Here is a 19,416-nt window from a genome sequence, read left to right on the forward strand (position 1 = left end):
ACTTATTGGCATCTTCTTAGCATCATTAGCAGGGAATCATACAGTCATAAAATGGTTTGGGTTGGAAGGAATCCTAAAGATCATCTAGTAGCAAAGACTGACTGAGCAAAAGATTGTTCTTTTATAGTTTTGTAAACCCAGCGTATCATTTTACACTGTTATCATTAAACAAACCTGTACATTTCCTTACTGTCTTCTTTTACACCTATTATAAGCAAAATTTTACTGTAACAGCTTAAGCACATTTGAAAACTAATCTTCAAGAACCTGTTTAGGCTTCTCAACTTCCCACATGCATTTGCCCTGCCACTTTTTATTGGCCCTACTTTTTTGTAGCAACACAAGTTTAAATATTAAATTATGACCTTTTCTCTGTGAAGGCCATAAAAACTTACCCACTTAGTCTCTAGATAGAGCTACTTAAGACTGTTTTGGGACACGGGTTGGTTTAGGGTTATTTGGATTGGTTATCTGGGTTGGTTTGAGGTTACTGTCAGTGCTGATCACTTTTGAACATCACCTCCTAAGGGCACAGGAGCAGCAATTCCCAAATGTTGAAATCAAGCAGGGAAGGCACAAGGCTGGCTTGGCTGAACAGAAATCTTTGCTTGGAATTAAGGCAAAAAAGGAAGCTGTATGCCCAGTGGAAGCAAGGTCAAGTCACTTGGGAAGAATTCAGAGATGCTGCTTGTCACTGTAGGGAGAAGATTTGTGAAGTCAAAGCTCAACTGGAGTTGCAGCTAGCCAGGAATGTGGGGCACAATAAAAATTGTTTTTTTCAAATATATTAATGTCAATAGGCAGTATAGAAATATCATTGCCCTGTTACAGGATGAGGATGGTAATTTCACAAACAGGGACAGAGGCAAGGCAGAGGTGTTTAATGCTTTCTTTGCCTCTGTCTTCAACACAGATGATTGACCAAGAGGGTCCCAGTGCCCTGAGCTGGAGGACCATGACTGCGAGAATGATCACCTCCCAGTCGACCCTGAAGTTGGGATCTGCTGCTCCAGCTGGATCACTAGAAATCTATAGGGCATGATTGCAAAATGATTTTTGAGTGGTCTTGGGTATTCAGAGAGGTCCCAGCTGGCTGGAAGCTGGCAAATGCTGTCCCAGTTTTCAAGAAGGGAAAGAAACAGGACCTCAGCAAGTACAGATCTGTCAGACTCACTTAAGTGTATGGTAAAGTCATGGAAAAGAATATTCTGCTAAGTAATGATAAACAGCTGAAAGACAACACAGTCATTGATCAGAGCCAGCATGGCCTCACGAGACAAAAGTCCTGCTTATCCCACTTGATTTCCTTTTATGACATGGTAATCCACGTAGTTGATCAAGGGAAGCCAGCTGATGTAATCATTTTGGATTTCAGTAAAGCTTTGGATACTTTCTCTCACAGGATCCTTCTGGACAAATTGTCCAGCACACAGCCAGATAAACACATCATGTGGTGGGTCAGCAATTGGCTCACGGGCTGAACACAGAGGGTAACAGTGAATGGGGTGACACCAGAGTGGTGACCTGTCACTAGTGGGGTTCCACAAGGCTCCATCCTGGGCCCTGTGCTCTTCAACATCTTCATAAATGACTTGGACACAGGACTGGAAGGGATACTAAGCAAGTTTGCAGATGATACAAAACTGGGAGGAGCTGTTGACTCCCTTGAAGGTAGAGAGGCTCTGCAGGGACACCTTGACAAATTAGAGGACTGGGCAATCACCAACCAGATGAAGTTCAACAAGGGAAAGTGCCGGATTCTGTACTTGGGATGGAGCAAACTTGGATGTTTGTATAGACTGGGGAATGAGATGCTGGAAAGCAGTGACACAGAAAGGGACCTTGGGGTCCTGGTCAATGGCAAGTTGAATATGAGTCAGCAGTGCCCTGGCAGCCAGAAGGGCCAACTGTGTCCTGGGGGACATCAGGCAAAGCATTGTCAATCAGTCAAGGGAGGGGACTGTCCTGCTCTGCTCTGCACTGGGGCAGCCTCACCTTGAATATTGTGTGCAGTTTTGGGCACCACAACACAGGAAAGATATTAAGCCATTAGAGATTGTCCAAAGGAGGGCAAGGAAGATGGTGAAGGGCCTTGAGGGGAAGCCTTATGAGGAGCAGCTGAGGTCACTCGGTCTGTTCAGCCTGAAGAGGAGGATACTGAGGGGAGACCTCATTGCAGTCACAACTTCTTCGTGAAGGGAAGAGGAGAGGTAGACACTGATCTCTTCTCTGTGGTGATCAGTGACAGAACCCAAGGGAATGGCCTGAAGTTGTGTCAGGAGAGGTTTAGGTTAAATATTAGAATGAGATTCTTCACTTAGAGGGTGGTTGGGCACTGCAACAGGCTCCCCTGGGAAATGGTTACAGCACCAAGCCTGACAGAGTTCAAGAAGTGTTTGGACAATGCTCTCAGGCATGTAGTGTGACTCTTGGGGATGGTTCTGTGCAGGGCCAGGAGTTGGAATTGATAACCCTTGTGAGTTCCTTCCAACTGAGGATTTTCTGTGATTCTGTTATTTTAATTCCATTTTTTTTAAATTATATCACATATGTCAGGTGGGTTTCAGCTACAGTATCTTTCTTAACAATCTCCAATTGCACATAGGTTTCTATACTGTTTCTAGTGTTTGGGGGGTTGGAGATTTTTTGATTAGTTGCTTCATTTTTATGTGGTTCCCTTTCTGGAAAGTCAATATCCCCAGTCCATGTGGTTTGGTCCACTGTCTTTTGATATAATTTAACATAATTAAAACAAACAAAAAAATAACATAAACTCAATACAGGCCTTACTAAACAAAGTGAAAGAAATTATAAATTTAGACTGTAGATTAGGTTGTGTGTCTTATTTCTGTCAGAATCTGATAAACACAATCTTACTATTATGTCTGTTAAACTACTAAACAGAATACTACTAAAATCCCTCAACCTTCTAAGCATTTTGCAAGAAACGAGGAAGATCTAGAATTTGAAGTTCATTTAGAGATGATACAGCTGTACAAGAGGAAGACTATGCTGCATGTAGGTATCCAAGTGCTGCAAAACAAACCACACACAATATGAATAAAAGATTAAGGTTCAAAACTGAAATACACACAGCAATGTAGAACTCAAAAGGAAATCTACGGTTATAACAATAGGAAAAAAACCCTTTGGAAGAAAGGGTTTGCTCTGTGGACTCAAAGGAGAAAAACCATTGAACTATATTTCAAGAACAAATTATGAGATTTGAATACAATGAAAATATGCAGGTCAAGAGAAAAGACAAAGCAACCTAAGCGTGAGAATAAATTGGTCTCTTCCAGCTCACAATAAATTCACATCTTTGCACCTTGTCTCTTGACAAAGTCAAAGGCTGCTACTGCATTTTACTGTCTCTGTCACATTTCTGCTGTGTATTCATTCTATTAAACTCAACTTTTAAAAAGGGAAGTTCCAGGATATAATTTAAAACAATAGATAAAGACATGATCTTTGTGCAAGAGTTTATGAAATACTTAGTGAAGTACTCTGACAACTTACATAATCTTTTTTATAGATATGGGAAGTAGGTGAACCGTGAAGATTGTTAAAATACCAGAATTCTGTAAATAAGCTCTTATCCATTGATAAATTGATGGAAAATAAGACAAATAAAACCTAACTAAATTTGAATGTGTTTGAGAAGCAATACAAAAAACTGTTTAGAATTATCTCTGAAAATTTGCATAGAACACCTTCTAGCTGTATATATAAATAACCTTAGACAAAGGAGATTCATTACCAGAAATACAGATCAGCAATTCAGAACAAAAGAAAATATGGAACCAGTCAGTTAAGCTTTATAAAATTTAAAGAAACTCACAAGTCTAAACTCATATCTGCAATGGTAACACTAACACAGTGAGGTATAAAACATTTTCAAAACATGGCAAACAACTCTTTTCTGATGACACTGTGGGAGTCTTTACAGCCCTGATTAGTTAATAGTCAAAGTTTAGAAAGTCCTAAAGAAGACTACATTACTGGAAAATATACCCTGAAAATTTACAGTAACAACCTACCAAATTTGTCAGTAAAGAAAGTTACATAACTGAGTGACACACATGATTGATATTTCTAATTTTAAGAATACGCTAATCCTTTGTCTGTCTATTAGATGAACTGAAAATGGTCTTTACTGCTATTAAAAAGAGAGGGGGGCAAAAAAAAAAAGACTGGTTTTGCAATGTGATTGAAAGAGCACTAAAAACTAACAGACTGGAAAAATATCCAGAATTTATGACTCTTTTCAGAAAAAAATGCCATGCTCTTTTTTATACTCACATGTTGTATTTTCTAGTAGTTTTGCTAAGTTGCAGTGATAGCTCATCAGATGGGAGAAAAGTAACTTAAAGCAAGACAAAGCCTAGAAACTAGTATACTGCTTTTCAGCCTTATGCAGACCTGAAACTGCTTAATGGCCTTCTGCATAAAGAGGTTATGCTGCTTGTAAGTACATCTCGTTGATTTTACTCTATTTCTTCCATAAGTCTTTGTCAACAGTAAGCATATTCTTATCTGGTTCCAAAACAAGCTGACCTTGTGACTACTCCAAAGTATTTTTAAATATTTTTAAATATCTCTATTGACAAGAAACAGTGCAGGGCAGCAGCAGTGTTAGCTGCTCTAGAGTAGATGGTCAGAGAATAACTTCCAACACCAAGGAGAAACCACTGAGTCCTTGAATTAACAGGAATCAGTGCTCTAAATTAGCAGGACTCCACTAGTGCTTCCTAGAAGACCGTCAGAATCTTCTAATACAGCATGTCAGAACTAGAATCATGTCTTTTGTTTTTACATCCTGAGAACAATCTCAAATGGTCTGTTTACTACAAATAACTTTATGAAAAAATAATTCTTCTCACTTGTAACATATATACAAAATGCACCACCAGGAGTAGGAAAGAGTGTAGCATTCTGTTTTATGTACCAGTGTTTCTTTTCTATCCAACCACCATTGCCACAGTCTCATTTGGTAATATTAAAACAAGGATATTAAGAAATCAAGAGAGACCAAATCTGTCCAGATAATAGTTTATGGTGGTATTGCATACATTTTTAAGGTACTCATCTTTATCCACAATTACAGTATCTGCTGGTTTCCAGAATCATACAATATGCTGAACTCTATTTTTGGAAATATAATACTTTTGATTACTCTTCCTTTATTTAGTTGTTTGGTTTTTTTTTCATGCCCATTTGGAATATAGGAAGAGGTAGCACATTAAAAATGTGTGCTAAAAAATCAGTTATGCTAGAGGAATTACTTTTGATTTTACATTATAGCTAGGCATCAGCAAGAAATTCTTTGTAATAGTTGCTTACTTATCAAGTTACTAGAATAGGAGAAATGTTCCTACCATCTGCATATGAGCAGGGCTTCTGCAAAACATACCTTCTTGCTAGAACAAAATATCCTAGTACTCACCATTTTTAATTGTCAGCAATTCTAAAGATAACATCAGGAGCTCTCACATAGCTCCAAATCTAAGGTATGTATACACATGCGCACTTGGGTCTCAATGCACTAAAGAAAAGCTAATTTAGAAAGATAGTCTGAACTATAGCATAAACTTTCTCTCTGCACTTAGGAGTTTAAAGGGCTTCTTCCCTCCAGAGTTGCTGACCCTGGGTTAACCCATTGCCAGAAGAGTCTAGTTAGTCCTCTAGCAAACCACTGCCTCCTGAGTAATACACATCCCGTAAGTCAGCCATTGCTCATCAGCAGCTTTCAGCACTTACAAGTAAAGCAAGCAGGAGACTCATACATTCCCCTGCATACAGATAAAAGGAATTAAGAGACCAGGCTCATGGCAGTCTAAAATAAACATCCAAACAAACAATAAGACTTTTCTTCCATTTGTCCCAGGGAATTTTATCTGGAAAATAAAGAGAATCTAATTTCTAATAGAGCTGAATACATAAGATGGAATAACCCACTGAGGAAACTGACTCGTTCCCAAGGATTACATATTGTAGAGACTGCAGCAGGATGACTCTTCAGAGAAATAAGCATAACCAACCATAATCTCCTAATGCATATTGTTGCTGGTGTGGACAGATATCAGGGGGCTAGTCCAGGAGCTGCTGCAGTCAGGGAATCTAAGTCCAAAGGGTTAACTATTGCCTTTTCAAATATTCCAATGTTTTCCTCCAGGGTCATGGAAGACTGTTAAAGACTGGAAAGCCAAATTAAGAAGAAAATCAGACAGAAAAAGACTTCTAAGCAAGCTTTGCATGCTCTTGATCAGGGTCTGTAAAAAGGGACAGTAGCACTGCTTATTACAGTAGCCAAAAAAAGTAAGTTTTAAAGACACTTGGTCAAAGTAGTGTCAGAGAATTTTTTCTTATCCAGAGCTTAAGCTAAATAGCCTAATAATCCTTGCAAGGAAAATGAGACAGCTAGAAGCAACTCTGCTTTCTTCCCCTCAGAAAAGAAAGGTGCTTGAGAAGAAAGACAGCACATCATAGAAACATCATAGAACAATACAGAAACATCTTCTGGATAAGCAAAGCTGAATTGTATTTTCTGTTCTTGGCTCTTCAAACTGTAAAAATTCTGCTCTGTAAAACCAGAGTAGAATGCATATGCACATTACACCAACTTTTGTAAAAAGCCCATACAGAAAATACAGAAAGAGGCTTTCAGAAATTAGGTCTGATGCATCATAATGTAAACATTCATTCTAATTTTCTACTACTCCAAAATTATTTAGAGTCAGGAGAACCAAACTAGGCAGAAACTTTGCCCAACTTTTATGTGTGAAATACTACTCTGACAGATATACTTCACTTTGTTTCTACAGTATTACAAATCAAGTACATTTGCCTGCAGTAACAGCAAAATATATTCTTTTCATGGGCGTGTATATTTATGTGTCCACTGACAGCCTTGGGAAGTGAGAGTAAACCTGGGAGCAGGTGTTTGATATAGACTGTGCAAGAGAGTATTACATATGTCTGGGCATAACGCTGCCAAAGTAAGAGAAAAGCAAAAAGTACTAGCATTACTCCCATTCTGTGATCATTCAAACTCTCCAGAATGATTTACTGTAATTCCTTTAAAGGAAGAAACGTATAGCCTTAATTAACCAAAGAAATCAAGTCTTTGACTATATAGAGTTTTTGAGCTATCCATCTTACTTTTCCATTCACTTCTCAGAAATATGTCTTTATCATTCCTCTTTCCCAGTTCAGTCACTTGTAGGATGGATGAAAATTGCAGGGAGAGCTATCTGCTGGTAATAAGTAAAGTCTCTCTGATTTACAACTCACATTCAGGAGCAAAAAAGGATAAAAGCAACTCCCCTACCAGTCCAATGTCTGTTCACATAACAAAAAAGTGAATAGTGTCGTAGTTGTCAAGAGTGAGCTTTGAGATATATTTCAAATTAATAGTCACTCCAAAACTAAAGAAGCACTAGTGACCAGTGACTAAGATAGTTTCAGCATGCACCCATAACCTTTAGTTTGTAAAAGGATAGTAGAAAAGCATGCCTAAAATTTTATCTACCATTTAGTAATCTTGAATGTGTTTCACTGTAGCACAAAATCCATCAGACTGACCAAAAAGTGTTTAAAGAAAATACATATGTTACATTGTGTGAATTACCTTCATTATTTAATTTGCAATTTTTCATTCCTTTATAACAAGATCATCCTAACAGTCTCATAATTGCAAGTGTTTACTTGTAATTAGTTCAGAATGGATTCAACTTCAAGGGCCAAGACTGAAGTATTACTGGAATCAACACAGAGAAGCATAGAGGATGATGACTCTATTATGTGGATATCAAGAGAACTTTATTGTTGCATCAGTGGTTTTAGCCTTTATATAGACCTCAGATGACAACACACTAAAGCCTCTATTGCCTACACCTATTGTTAGTATGGAGCTGGTTTCCAAAAACACAAAGTAAGGATGCAAATCAATTTCTTAAATTATTCCTTACACTGAAATATTTGAGTTTTAGGAAAATTTGGATGAGTCCATGTTTATTCTCATGTGGTTGTGTTTGAAAAAAACCCCATGCTTCTTAGAAGATGTATTCTGAATTCCTTACAAATTCTAAAAGGATCCAAAAGCATTAAGACAGGCTAAACTTTTGCATGTATATGCATACTCTGCCTCATGTAACAAAAGAGAGCTAAGTAGTTTATGACAAAGATCATAATAAAGGTCTACTTAGCTCCACATCTGAGGTTCTAGAATTCTAATATGGTACACTTTAGCGAAAAGAGTCCAAGAAATAAAACAAGAATACATAAACAATGCTTTATAATTTTCATCGTAAAATACAATCCAAACTCTTTGAAGAAAATGTCTCAACATCTTACCAAAATTCAGTTGTTGAAGTTCCATATGGGATTAGGTAAAATGAGATGTAATCATGAAAATTTGTGATTTTCCTTCGAAATCAGTACTATGCAAAGAAAAAGTGGAAAACAAGCACTGTGTGCTAAATTCATCTTGCCAGAAAGCACCAAACACTGCTACCTTTAACAGAATTCCCAGGAACCTAACTGAAGGTGTTGCAGAGAAACTTACATTAGTTACTCCTTCCTTATTCTCTTAATATAGCAGTCTGATATGTTACTAGCTTTGGTGTGCTTTGGTATTACAGACTGTAGGTTTATAGGCCTCTTCTATGAACATTCAGTGTATTTTAACAAGACACACTTACACTTGTTTACTTTTATATATACATAATACCTGTAGACTGACAAATCAGACATGTCCATAAAAATGCTGATGACTTTTTATCTGGGCCACAGAGGCAAAAAAAGATAGTCCTTTTGCAGGCAGTATGCTTACCAAAGGTACAACAATTCATTTCTAAGCCACTTAGATAATCTACAGAAACCACTCTGGTGCAACAGCAAGGCAGGCAATAGTTCTGTGCAAGCAATACAATGGGAAGCTAATACATAGAGTCCTTCCTTCACCATCTCTCTGCTATAGCCCCTGCAATGCCCAAATTTTATCAGTAATGCCACTTCAAGTCTGCCTTTCTCTGCTTCTGTATTACAAGAAAACATTTAGCAGCATGACTGTATGTTTTCAGTATGATACAATCGCACCATGTACGAGAAGGCACTGAAGTACAAATATCCGCAGACAAGAAAAGTCTGGTTAAACAGGGAAGAACAAATGAAAAACACCAACATATATGATTCAAAAAACACACTAAGCCCCCAAATTTGTCTGTTAGCTAAAATGCAAGAAATTACAAGATCTGGTAGACACTGGTAAAAAATGCTCTAGACTAGCTTAACCATTAAAAGGCATTAATCTCATCGTCCCTGACTGATCGCTCTCATTGGAAAAAATTGACATATTGCCTTGTGAAAATGTAAATGGAATTTTCTACAGAAGAGAAAATAATTCTCTTCACAAAAAGGGCCATGTATGTTCATTATGTAAAAGCCACTAAATGACTTCATCTGGCATGTACAGCTGACTTTGGTCCCTTTAAAAGGTCTTTTAAAACTACACCTCACAGTACACCTAATGTCGCTGGTTTCTTACATTTTACATTATTTGTACACACTCTTTGTACAGTGAGTATGCACTTTTGTCACAACCTTTTGAAGAGTCCCAGCACCAGCAGCAGAATTTTGGCTGCAATTTCTTTCAGTACAATGAAAGGTGGCATTTCAGATTTAGCCATCTTTTTTCCCATCCAAAACCTAAACAAACACATACACATCATCATTTTAACTATATATCCCTTTGTACTACAGAATTACTAATTGCAGAAAGAAGTAAACAAGAACCCTGACCTACTAGATTTGAGTATTTTGCAGTAAGATGTCTGCTATGTTCCAGCTCTCTTATAACTGAGAATCGGAACAATTACTTTACAGAGATAAAATGTAAATCAGAAGGGCTATAGGCTGTAGGTGACACTTTTCAACACTGATTTTGCATGAATGTACTTTGTTCCAAATTAATCTGACACATGATGTAGCTACTCGGTGGAACAAAATAAAAATACTGTGGTATTTGGATGTTGCACACAACAACGGAGGTTTAAATAAAAAAGTCTTTGATGATCAGGTATTTCCTATTGTGAGAGACAGTCAAGGTTATCCGAACTACATTATTTCAGCAGGTCCTCTAGAAAAAAAGAGAGGGGAGAGGGAAAGATACATTCACGAAGCACATGAATTAATAAAGTCTAGGTTTGTGTTTCTTACCGCCACCATTCCAGAACAGCTAATTTAGCTTTCCTCCACCATAGCCATTCTGATAGCTAGAAAAGGCAAGAGGCATCACATGCCTCTTGCTGGCCCCTAGTTAGGCTCTTGTCAACTAGGTGGTGACATCCCAACACATGGTATGTAACAGTTGCTTTGACTCTACAGGAATAAGGAAATCACAAATCATGAGGTCTTATTTTCCTGAAAAAGCAAAACTAATAGGAGACCTTTATTAAATAGCTGCTATAGCAGAGCAAGGATGCTATTGAGCAGTGACGCCACATGCTTTGAAGATCCAGAACCAATTCCTTCATGGCTAACACACACAACTGCACAGGCACTCAGAGGAAAGAATGACTACCAAAGGTTCTTTGAATGATGTGGCTATCTCTTTCACTTCATAAACATGTCCTCAACACTAGCTACATATGACCACATCATATGGAAAAATTTCCAGTCAGTTGTGAAAGTGATGACTTATGTCAAAATGCCTAATGTTGAAGAATGTACTATGTCAAATAATTCAGTGCTGCTGGTATCTCGTAAAAGACATCCTACAAATAATTACAGAATGAAAGATAAAAAATTGTAAAGCTTACACAATAGTTATCTATATAGTTATATATATAACTATATATAGTTATATATACATTTCTGAAGTCTCTGTATAAAGGCCAAAGGGAAAGGGCACCCGTATATTCCAGCAAACTAAATTTTAACATAGAAATGCCAAAGTAGTTTAAATTAGCCAGCTTGCAATCAAGTAGTCATTCAACTGGACATGCTACATACTAATTTACCCTGAATTCCAGCAAAATGAAAGTAATATAGCTACAAAGATGATTCTACGTAAAGTGGAAAAAAAAAGTCTATGGATGTGTATTCAAGACAACTCCACAGAAAGTAGGGCAACATTTAGCACTTCATAGACGAGGTTTAACTAATCTATCTAAAAACTCAAGAAACATACTGGAGAGATAGACATATATGTTTATATCTATAGCTATAAAAATGTATCTTTCTGTCTGTAAAATTATATGACTATTTTCATGTTATTCTTACTACAGAATATGAACTTCAATACAATACCCGCTTTTGTAGCCTTCAACAACATGACACTAACAAAAAATGACTGCAGCATAACCCAAGTACTGCATACTTCATTGGGAAAATGACTCATGTGTGAAGACCAAAATGCGACATCCATGCAGAGCTGTGGAATTGTTTTTGCTTGCTCAACTAGCATTAGTGGCCAAGCAATCCAGGATATTTGTACAGACTGGGGAATGAGATGCTGGAAAGCAGTGCCATGGAAAGGGACTTGGGGGTCCTGGTTGATGGGAAGCTGAATATGAGTCAGCAGTGCCCTGGCAGCCAGGAGGGCCAGCCATGTCCTGGGGGACATCAGGCAAAGCATCGCCAGCAGGTCAAGGGAGGGGATTGTCCCGCTCTGCTCTGCAGTGGTGTGGCCTCACCTTGAATATTGTGTGCAGAGAAGGGGAAGGCATTGATCTCTTCTCCGTGGTGACCAGTGACACGACCCAAGGGAACGGCCTGAGGTCGTGACAGAGGAGGTTTAGGTTGGATATTTGACCTGACAGAAAGCAGTGGCTGACTCAAAGTCTTTCTACCAATTTCAGTAGGATTTGGAATTAGGCACCACTAGAACATGTTACTTCCCAAACAACTTCAGTTTTTCCTGACTTAAAAACAGATTTCATAACTTACAAACTGACTATTTACAGTGTGCTAATATTGTAATGACCACTTTGGAGCATAGGAGCAGAAAAAAAAAGCCAGCTTTCCCTGGCTTTACCCTAAAATGTATTTACTATCCATCAATTGTCAGATCCACATACGTGTAGACTAAAGACATTTTACATCATTGCTCTAGCCCTCAGAGGGTGGGAGAGAAAACCTTTCTTACAAGTTAAACACATAAACAAACAACAACTATAATAATCCTATTTTCCTAACATTTACTTTTTGGCCTACTCAGAGACAGAAATTACACATTCAAAGTTAAAAGTACTTAAACCAAAATGAAATTCCTACACAGACACCCTTCTTTAAGCAACGTTGCATTGGTTTTGACAAGTGTTCCACATCAACTTAAGCTAACAACCAGTAGGGTCTATCAAATCAAGTGCATCCACAAAAACTATAGCTTAACATGATTTATTTACACTTCGTAAAATTATACATATAAGTAATTGGTACAACTCAGTAGATCATATCTGTTATCCACAGAGCTTAAAAAAGAATGCATGCAATATAAAGAAGCCCTATCCACAGATCTAAGAAGTACACTGAATTTAGTGTTGACTTTCTTAAGAAAATGAGCTCAGATCTTGAAACAATGACTTGCTTCAACAAATTAAAACCAGCCATTATTAGCGAAAGACAGATATAAACCCCACAGCAGTTACGTATTAATTTTGTCTGTCCTTTTCACCTTAATGAACACAATGCTATACTGGCTTATTGCTAAGTACTGTGCAGTATTTTACGAACCTATTTTGTCTTATAAATTCTGTGTTCTGTTTGCTCATGCCACCTCACCACAATCTAGTCAAAGCCACTGATCTGCAACATACAAGACATAACAGTGTTTCCCATAAATGTGAGTGCACAGGAGCTCTAAAAAAGCAGTCTAACTGTACCAACCTTCAGGGTGTGTACAATACATAAGCAATCTGTCTTGCATGGCTTTGTGTGAAAAAGAAGGCTTATGTTATTGCTCCTGAGTCACTACTGCCTGTGGTGCTCGTGTTCTCTACTGATGGAAGGAGAATTAAAACTGCAATTACATATACGGCAAGAAAGTGTTCCTTCCTATATAAAAATACAAAAAGAAAACCCACAAAATAATTACATGTGATAATTTGTTGCTATAGTTTCAAAACAGCTAACAAAGGTGACAATGAAGTGACAAGAACAGGCAGACAATTGTAACTGACAGATATAAGAACATCTCATGTAACACAGCTACTGGCAATATTGTCTGTAATACACTAAGGCAACACGAGGACTTACATAGTACAAAACAATTTGCTGCTGTTGAAATTCTGTGATAACAGCCTTCATGGTATCGCCACAAAATTGGTTTACATTGTGACCCATTGGGAAAACACATTTTCTTTAATGCAGACAAAAACAAAGTCTGAATAAAACTCTCTATGATGTCTTGATTCTTAAATTAAAACGAAAAAAAATCAACCTGAGTTACAGAAAGTGTTAAATAGTAGCAAAGGGCTAATTATACCATACTAACTTCCTTTTGTCTAGTATAAAAGGACATTTTCTTACTTTGTCTGGCTGAGTATAATAGCCTATGAATTATGAGATCAAAGCAGCAAACTGTATGTTTTCTAAAGTAAGAGTTTCCTTCACCAAGTTTTACACTTACTACAGCTGAAAGAGCTGTGTGAAGGGATCAGCACTAAACCCAAAGGACAGGCTGTGCACAGCAAGAAAGAGAGCAACTCCCTCGTGCTTTTTGCAGGTCACTACCAAGGACCATGTTAGCAGATCCACACCAGACCCTTAACAGGCAGCTCTGCTGCTACCAGTAATTAGCTTGGACAGCTCTGGCTCCAGGAGTAGCAGCAAGGCTACACCATAATGAGCTCAGCTGGGATTAGCAGGACAGGGCAGGGAACCAAGAGAGCTGAGGCATTCTGCATTGCGTATGTATCACAGAGATCAAACAAGGATGGCTGGCTAGGTTATCCCCTCACCACCTCATTCCAAAAATGAAGCACGGCAGTGTGTAAAATACAGGCTAATGAAGAGCGACACCTCCAACAGATGAGAGCCACATTAATTAACACAATCCCTAGATCATGGAATACAGTTTCTGTTAGTGCTAGCAAACTTGTAACTTGTCACTGATTTCAGGGGGAGGGGGAAGAGGGGTGGGGGAGAAGGAAAAAAAAAAAAAAGAGCTGATGTTTTCCTTTTCTGCTTTTGGTAGATGTTTTTGTCTTGAAATTTTGCAAGGAATTCTTCTTATGTGGTCTGCAAAGTACTATCTTCAGAAAAAAACCCAGTATTTTTCTTTACTTAAACACCTTTTAAGAAGCAAACTCACTTTTCAATCAACAGCTTTTTGTGTTCCCTTTTGAAAAAAGCCAGTTCATTCCACACCACGTCAGGATCCTCTTGAGAAAGCTGACAGGAGTCTGCATGCTGGTATCTGCTTTTACTGTTTTCAAGCCTGTTTATGAGAAAACCAGGTTGTTTGTTTTCAAATACCTATATGTTTTGCTTTCAGAAAATACAAATTTTCAAGTACAGCATCTACTGAATCTACATTTTGTATGAAGTACACGTTTTATGAGGCACAAAACCTTAACTGTTGTAGTACAAAGAAGTCCAATAGCATAGTTTCAGACAGATGTTGTGCCAGTATGGCACCATGCCTCTCAACCTACGTGTGGCAGAATAGTGTCACCCACATTCTATCAACATTACTTAAAATAATAGTATGAGAAAGCAGAAGCTGAAACCATCACATCATCTCTTGAAAAAAAATGGGGAGCCACCAGCTCCCCTAATGCCCTGGGAAACCAATCTGGAAGTTGCACTAATGGTTACTCTAAATCAAAGTGTTGTTCTACAGATCAATGGGCACCACCCAAATAAACTGTCTATGGACAAGATGATGTATAAAGAAAAAGCATACTGGATTTAAAGGCACAGAAAAATAAATTTAAAATACATAACAGTTTCTCTGTCATTAAAATATTTTTATGTATTTTAATAATGCAAAAGATAAAAATTGTATTCAAAATTATTTGTGAAATCATTTTAAAACTCTCTGTAATCTGAATTCCTACTGGGCATAGAACAGTCTTAGAGAATGTGATAACCTCCTAAGGACCCCATCATCTTTGCAGTCACGTACATCAGTGCAAGTTGTACATACACTGACAGGTGGATTAGGTCCCATCAGCTGCCATCTCGATAACAGATACTAATCTATGATGAATAAGGAGAATGGGGTCCTCCATCACATAAAGGATCAGAAGTGCCACATAAGGACCTGATACTGAGTTCTTAATGCACAATTCACATTACACCAGCACTATATAGCTTTTTGAGATACCAAAATAAGTCTTATTGTTATAGATTGTTTTTATTTGTGCCTCAGTTACTTTCCTTTGTTTAAGCAAACTAAAAAGAAAAAACAAACCTCTGCATACAATTCTATTATGATTACAATTAAAAAACAGTTATTTTCTGCTTATCTTAAATATATATGAAAAATCAAATGAATGAAGATTCATCATTACATTTTACCCAATACCTACTTTCCCCAAATAGATTCCTGTCACGTCACAAGTTAGCCTTATTTATTTTAAACAGAAACAGAAGTTGCTTTTGTCTCTCTTTCCTGTTCTTTTTTATTTATCTTTTAAAAAACTATCAGAACCAAAACACTCAATGCTTCACTGTATATCAAGTTTGATTTTACTGTCTTTATCTAGGTTGAATTTTTTTATCTTTTCAGTCTCAGCCTCTCAGTGGACCATGAATGCCTATTTAGCTATAGACACAGAATTAAATAATTTCATTGAATATAGTAACTATCATCCTGGAAGTAGTCACTTCCAGATTGCACTCCATTTAAAATAATGAGCTAGAAGAAAAAATCATGCATGTTTTTTTCCTAAATAAGAAGCACCTTTTCATTATAATTTAAACAAATTTATTTGTAATTATGCTTGGATATTTCAAAAAATCCTTCTGTGCTATCACCAATGGTGCAGTGGTTTTGTACTTTACCATCATTTTCATCCACACTTGTTTTGTCGTTTTAAAAGACAAACCGTTCTTAAGTAAATGCCACAGTATTTCAAAGCAATGCAAATTACTCATATAGGCCAGAGTATTACTTATATATGAGGGACAGTTTATCAGTAGGACTCTGAACAGCTACCAGTTTTGCAGCATTTTCTGTGACTCTCTTTTTATTCAGAGAGCATTATAAAGTTTGTGTCAAGATTAGTCAGTATTGTTCTAATTGCAAAAAGGATTATTTTTAAGTAAAATTCATACGCGTTTAGTGAGCCAAAGTTCTGCTAAAGCTACAAGAAAATTACTTCCTTGAACCAAGTCCCAAAACACAGGAGTGTCAATAACTGAAATGAAATGTTTTCATAATTTCAAATGCATTTGTTTACCAAACACTCTAACTGTCTGCTAGGGTCTTAGAAAAAAAAAAAGTTCTGCATAAAATTTTCATTGTTTTGTATAGAATTTAAGGGGGAATTATACTTAGAATGTTCATCATACGAATTTTTATGTAGTAGCCTTTCTTCTTTCCATTAATAAAGATCTTTACTGCAATTTTTTGGGTAAAATTATCAGCAATAATTCATTTTTAAATAATTTAACAAATAAAACCAGCCTGCTTTCATGCACATATTATCTTTCTCCCCTATTAGGAAGGAGATTTCAGGATGGGATTCAGTTAATATTTGAATCACGAAGTGTTAGAGAGGCTGTTATTTCCATATTTTTAATGAATAAAACGATTTTTTAAAACTATTTGAAACATAATCAGTAACTGTTGTGTTAGAGAAAATTAAAACCAGACACAGTCAACAAAATAATTGACTGGGGAATTACACAAACATAAGTAAGCAGCCCCAGCAGACCTTCGTCCAGTACTCAGGCTCACAATGAGACCCTAAATAAAATAAGTCAAGGTGTCAGCTCAATACATTTCCTCTTGGTTGCAACTACAATTCTTCTCGTACAGGGATAAGCCATGTATTCTGCTTCAGCAAGGGATAAACTCTTGATCATAGTCATAGCAGCTGCTTCCTTCAATTCAAATTCTCTTTTCAATACCTATATAATACTTCTGTTCAGATTTCTTGTGTAAGGGAAATGTTTTTAATGAGCTATGTAACTTACCTGGTATCACCCTCTTCCCACTGCTTTAATTGCTCTTTTAGTGCTCTGTAGTTGGTCTGTAACATCTGCAGTCTTTCTTTGTGTTTTTCATAGGCTGCTCTTAGCTCATCAGTTTCTTGGGTCTGTATGAAAGCAGAAAAATTGAATTAGAGTTGGTCAAAACGCAAGAGACTGTCACACAGACCACATGAAACAGAAGTTCTCTTTTAGCAACTATTAAGTAAGTCAGAAATCTAAATAGAAAGATCAGGAATTACAGTCTTTGAGATCAAAGTTTTCTTATTACTACTTTGGAAAATTCAGCTAATTTGGCAAAATTAACTTAGATTTTTTTTTCATGCTGCTGAGAAATCTAAAAAATCTACTACCAAAACGTCAGCTTTCACCTTAGGAATACATTGGCCTAATATATCTAAAAATATATAGACAGAAAAAGGATTGTTGGCACCATCTTTTTTTCCAAACTACCTTTTTTTTTCCCCCCAATGGAAAACTGACTTTTGTATTTTCAAGGGAAATACTGGAGCCCCTAAATTTAAAGGCTTCAGTATTTCTTCATATATTGTTTCTGACTATATATACATAAACCTGCAACTCCCAGATTTTGTCTTCTAGTAACGCAGCAAACAAGAAATATACCCAATTTTTACAATAGCTTTTGTATCATCAAAACCATACAAAAAATGTACAGAACAAAAAGTACAATACACCTCAATTTCTATTACAGGATAACATAATCTAAGTTTAAAAAAAAGATTTTTTCCAAATGACAGTACAGTGCTGTAAAAAACAAAGAAGTATTTCACAGTATCAAGCAAGTCAAACTTCGGGATACAGCAATGAAGAATTGACCAGACATTATCCTGCAGCAATATTTGCACTCAGAGCTTCATTTCCACTTCAATAGAAGCTCTGCTTGTAGGGTAACTATACAACTAAGTAAACCACAATACTTTATCTGCAAGTATTTACTGCTTATATGCAAGGAGGACTTTTCAGCACTAGTCAATAACTAAGATACACCAATAGCCAGAGTAGTAAGCAATAAAATCCCACTACAAAAACCGGTAAGGGTTTCTAGAGTACTGCAACTACAAAGTACATAGACTAAGTGCTTGGCTTTTAAATGTAGCCCCACTTTCACAATGCACAAAGTCGGAAGTTACCAGCTAGAATTTCAAATGTTACTACATAAAAAATTGCAGGAGAGTTTTGGAAGTGACTCAGGCAACACAAAAAGATTTAGGAACAGAAGCATGTATAAAGTGACGTGACCATTAAAAACTTTCTCAAACTGGTGGTAGTAGGTTTTTTTTCCTGAAACAACTTCTAAACCAGACATATTTATAAACTTAGAATTGCTTAAAAAGTACTTCTGACTGTTTTTAAGTGGTTCATATAAATACTACCATGATATTCATAGAATCATAGAATAGATTGGGTTGGAAAAGACCTCCAAGATCATCAAGTCCAACCCCTGATCCAACTCTAATTACTATATCATGGCACTAAGGGCCATGTCCAATCTCTTTCTAAAAACCTCCAGGGATGGTGAATCCACCACCTCTCTGGGCAGGCCGTTCCAATGCCTGACCACCCTCTCTGTAAAGAATTTCTTCCTAACATCTAACCTAAACTTCCCCTGGCAGAGCTTGAGCCCATGTCCCCTTGTCCTGTTGTTGGTTGCCTGGGAGAAGAGACCAACCCCCACCTGGCTATAACTTCTCTTCAGGTAGTTGAAGAGAGTGATGAGGTCACCTCTAAGCCTTCTCTTCTCCAGACTAAACAACCCCAGCTCCCTCAGCCTCTCCTCACAGGACTTGTGCTCAAGTCCCTTCACCAGCCTGGTTGCTCTTCTCTGGACCTGCTCCAGCACCCCAATATCCTTCCTGAACTGAGGGGCCCAGAACTGGACACAATACTCAAGGTGCGGCCTCACCAGAGCTGAGGACAGGGGAAGGATCACTTCCCTGCTCCTGCTGGCCACACTGTTCCTGATCCAGGCCAGGATGCCATTGGCCTTCTTGGCCACCTGGGCACACTGCTGGCTCATGTTCAGCTTCCTGTCAATCAGCACCCCCAAGTCCCTTTCCACCTGGCTGCTCTCCAACCACTCTGTGCCCAGCCTGTAGCACTGCAGGGGTTGTTGTGGCCAAAGTGCAGGACCCGGCACTTGGCCTTCTTGAACCTCATCCTACTGGAATCAGCCCAGCTCTCCAGCCTATCCAGGTCCCTCTGCAGAGCCCTCCTGCCTTCTGGTAGGTTGAC

The 19,416-nt window shown here is 37.6% G+C and overlaps 1 protein-coding gene across 8 annotated transcripts in view; it reads right to left on the reverse strand.

The window, feature by feature from the left end:
- The window catches only part of CNTLN (centlein), a 185,606-nt gene that overhangs the window by 81,158 nt on the left and 85,032 nt on the right, over positions 1–19,416 (reverse strand). For all 8 annotated transcript variants that reach the window (XR_007630627.1, XM_050329960.1, XM_050329959.1 and 5 more), the window contains exons 10-11: positions 17,149–17,270; positions 14,315–14,440 (exon numbers count right to left, since the gene is read on the reverse strand). Coding sequence is in view for 7 of the 8 variants with exons in the window: in XM_050329960.1 (XP_050185917.1) it covers positions 14,315–14,440; positions 17,149–17,270 (248 nt within the window). In the remaining variant the exon portion in view is untranslated. The remainder of the gene's footprint in view (positions 1–14,314; positions 14,441–17,148; positions 17,271–19,416) is intronic.

Source organism: Myiozetetes cayanensis, unplaced genomic scaffold (genome assembly GCF_022539395.1).
Source record: "Myiozetetes cayanensis isolate MyiCay16 unplaced genomic scaffold, myiCay2020 scf4, whole genome shotgun sequence".
NCBI classification, from domain to species: Eukaryota; Metazoa; Chordata; class Aves; order Passeriformes; family Tyrannidae; genus Myiozetetes; species Myiozetetes cayanensis.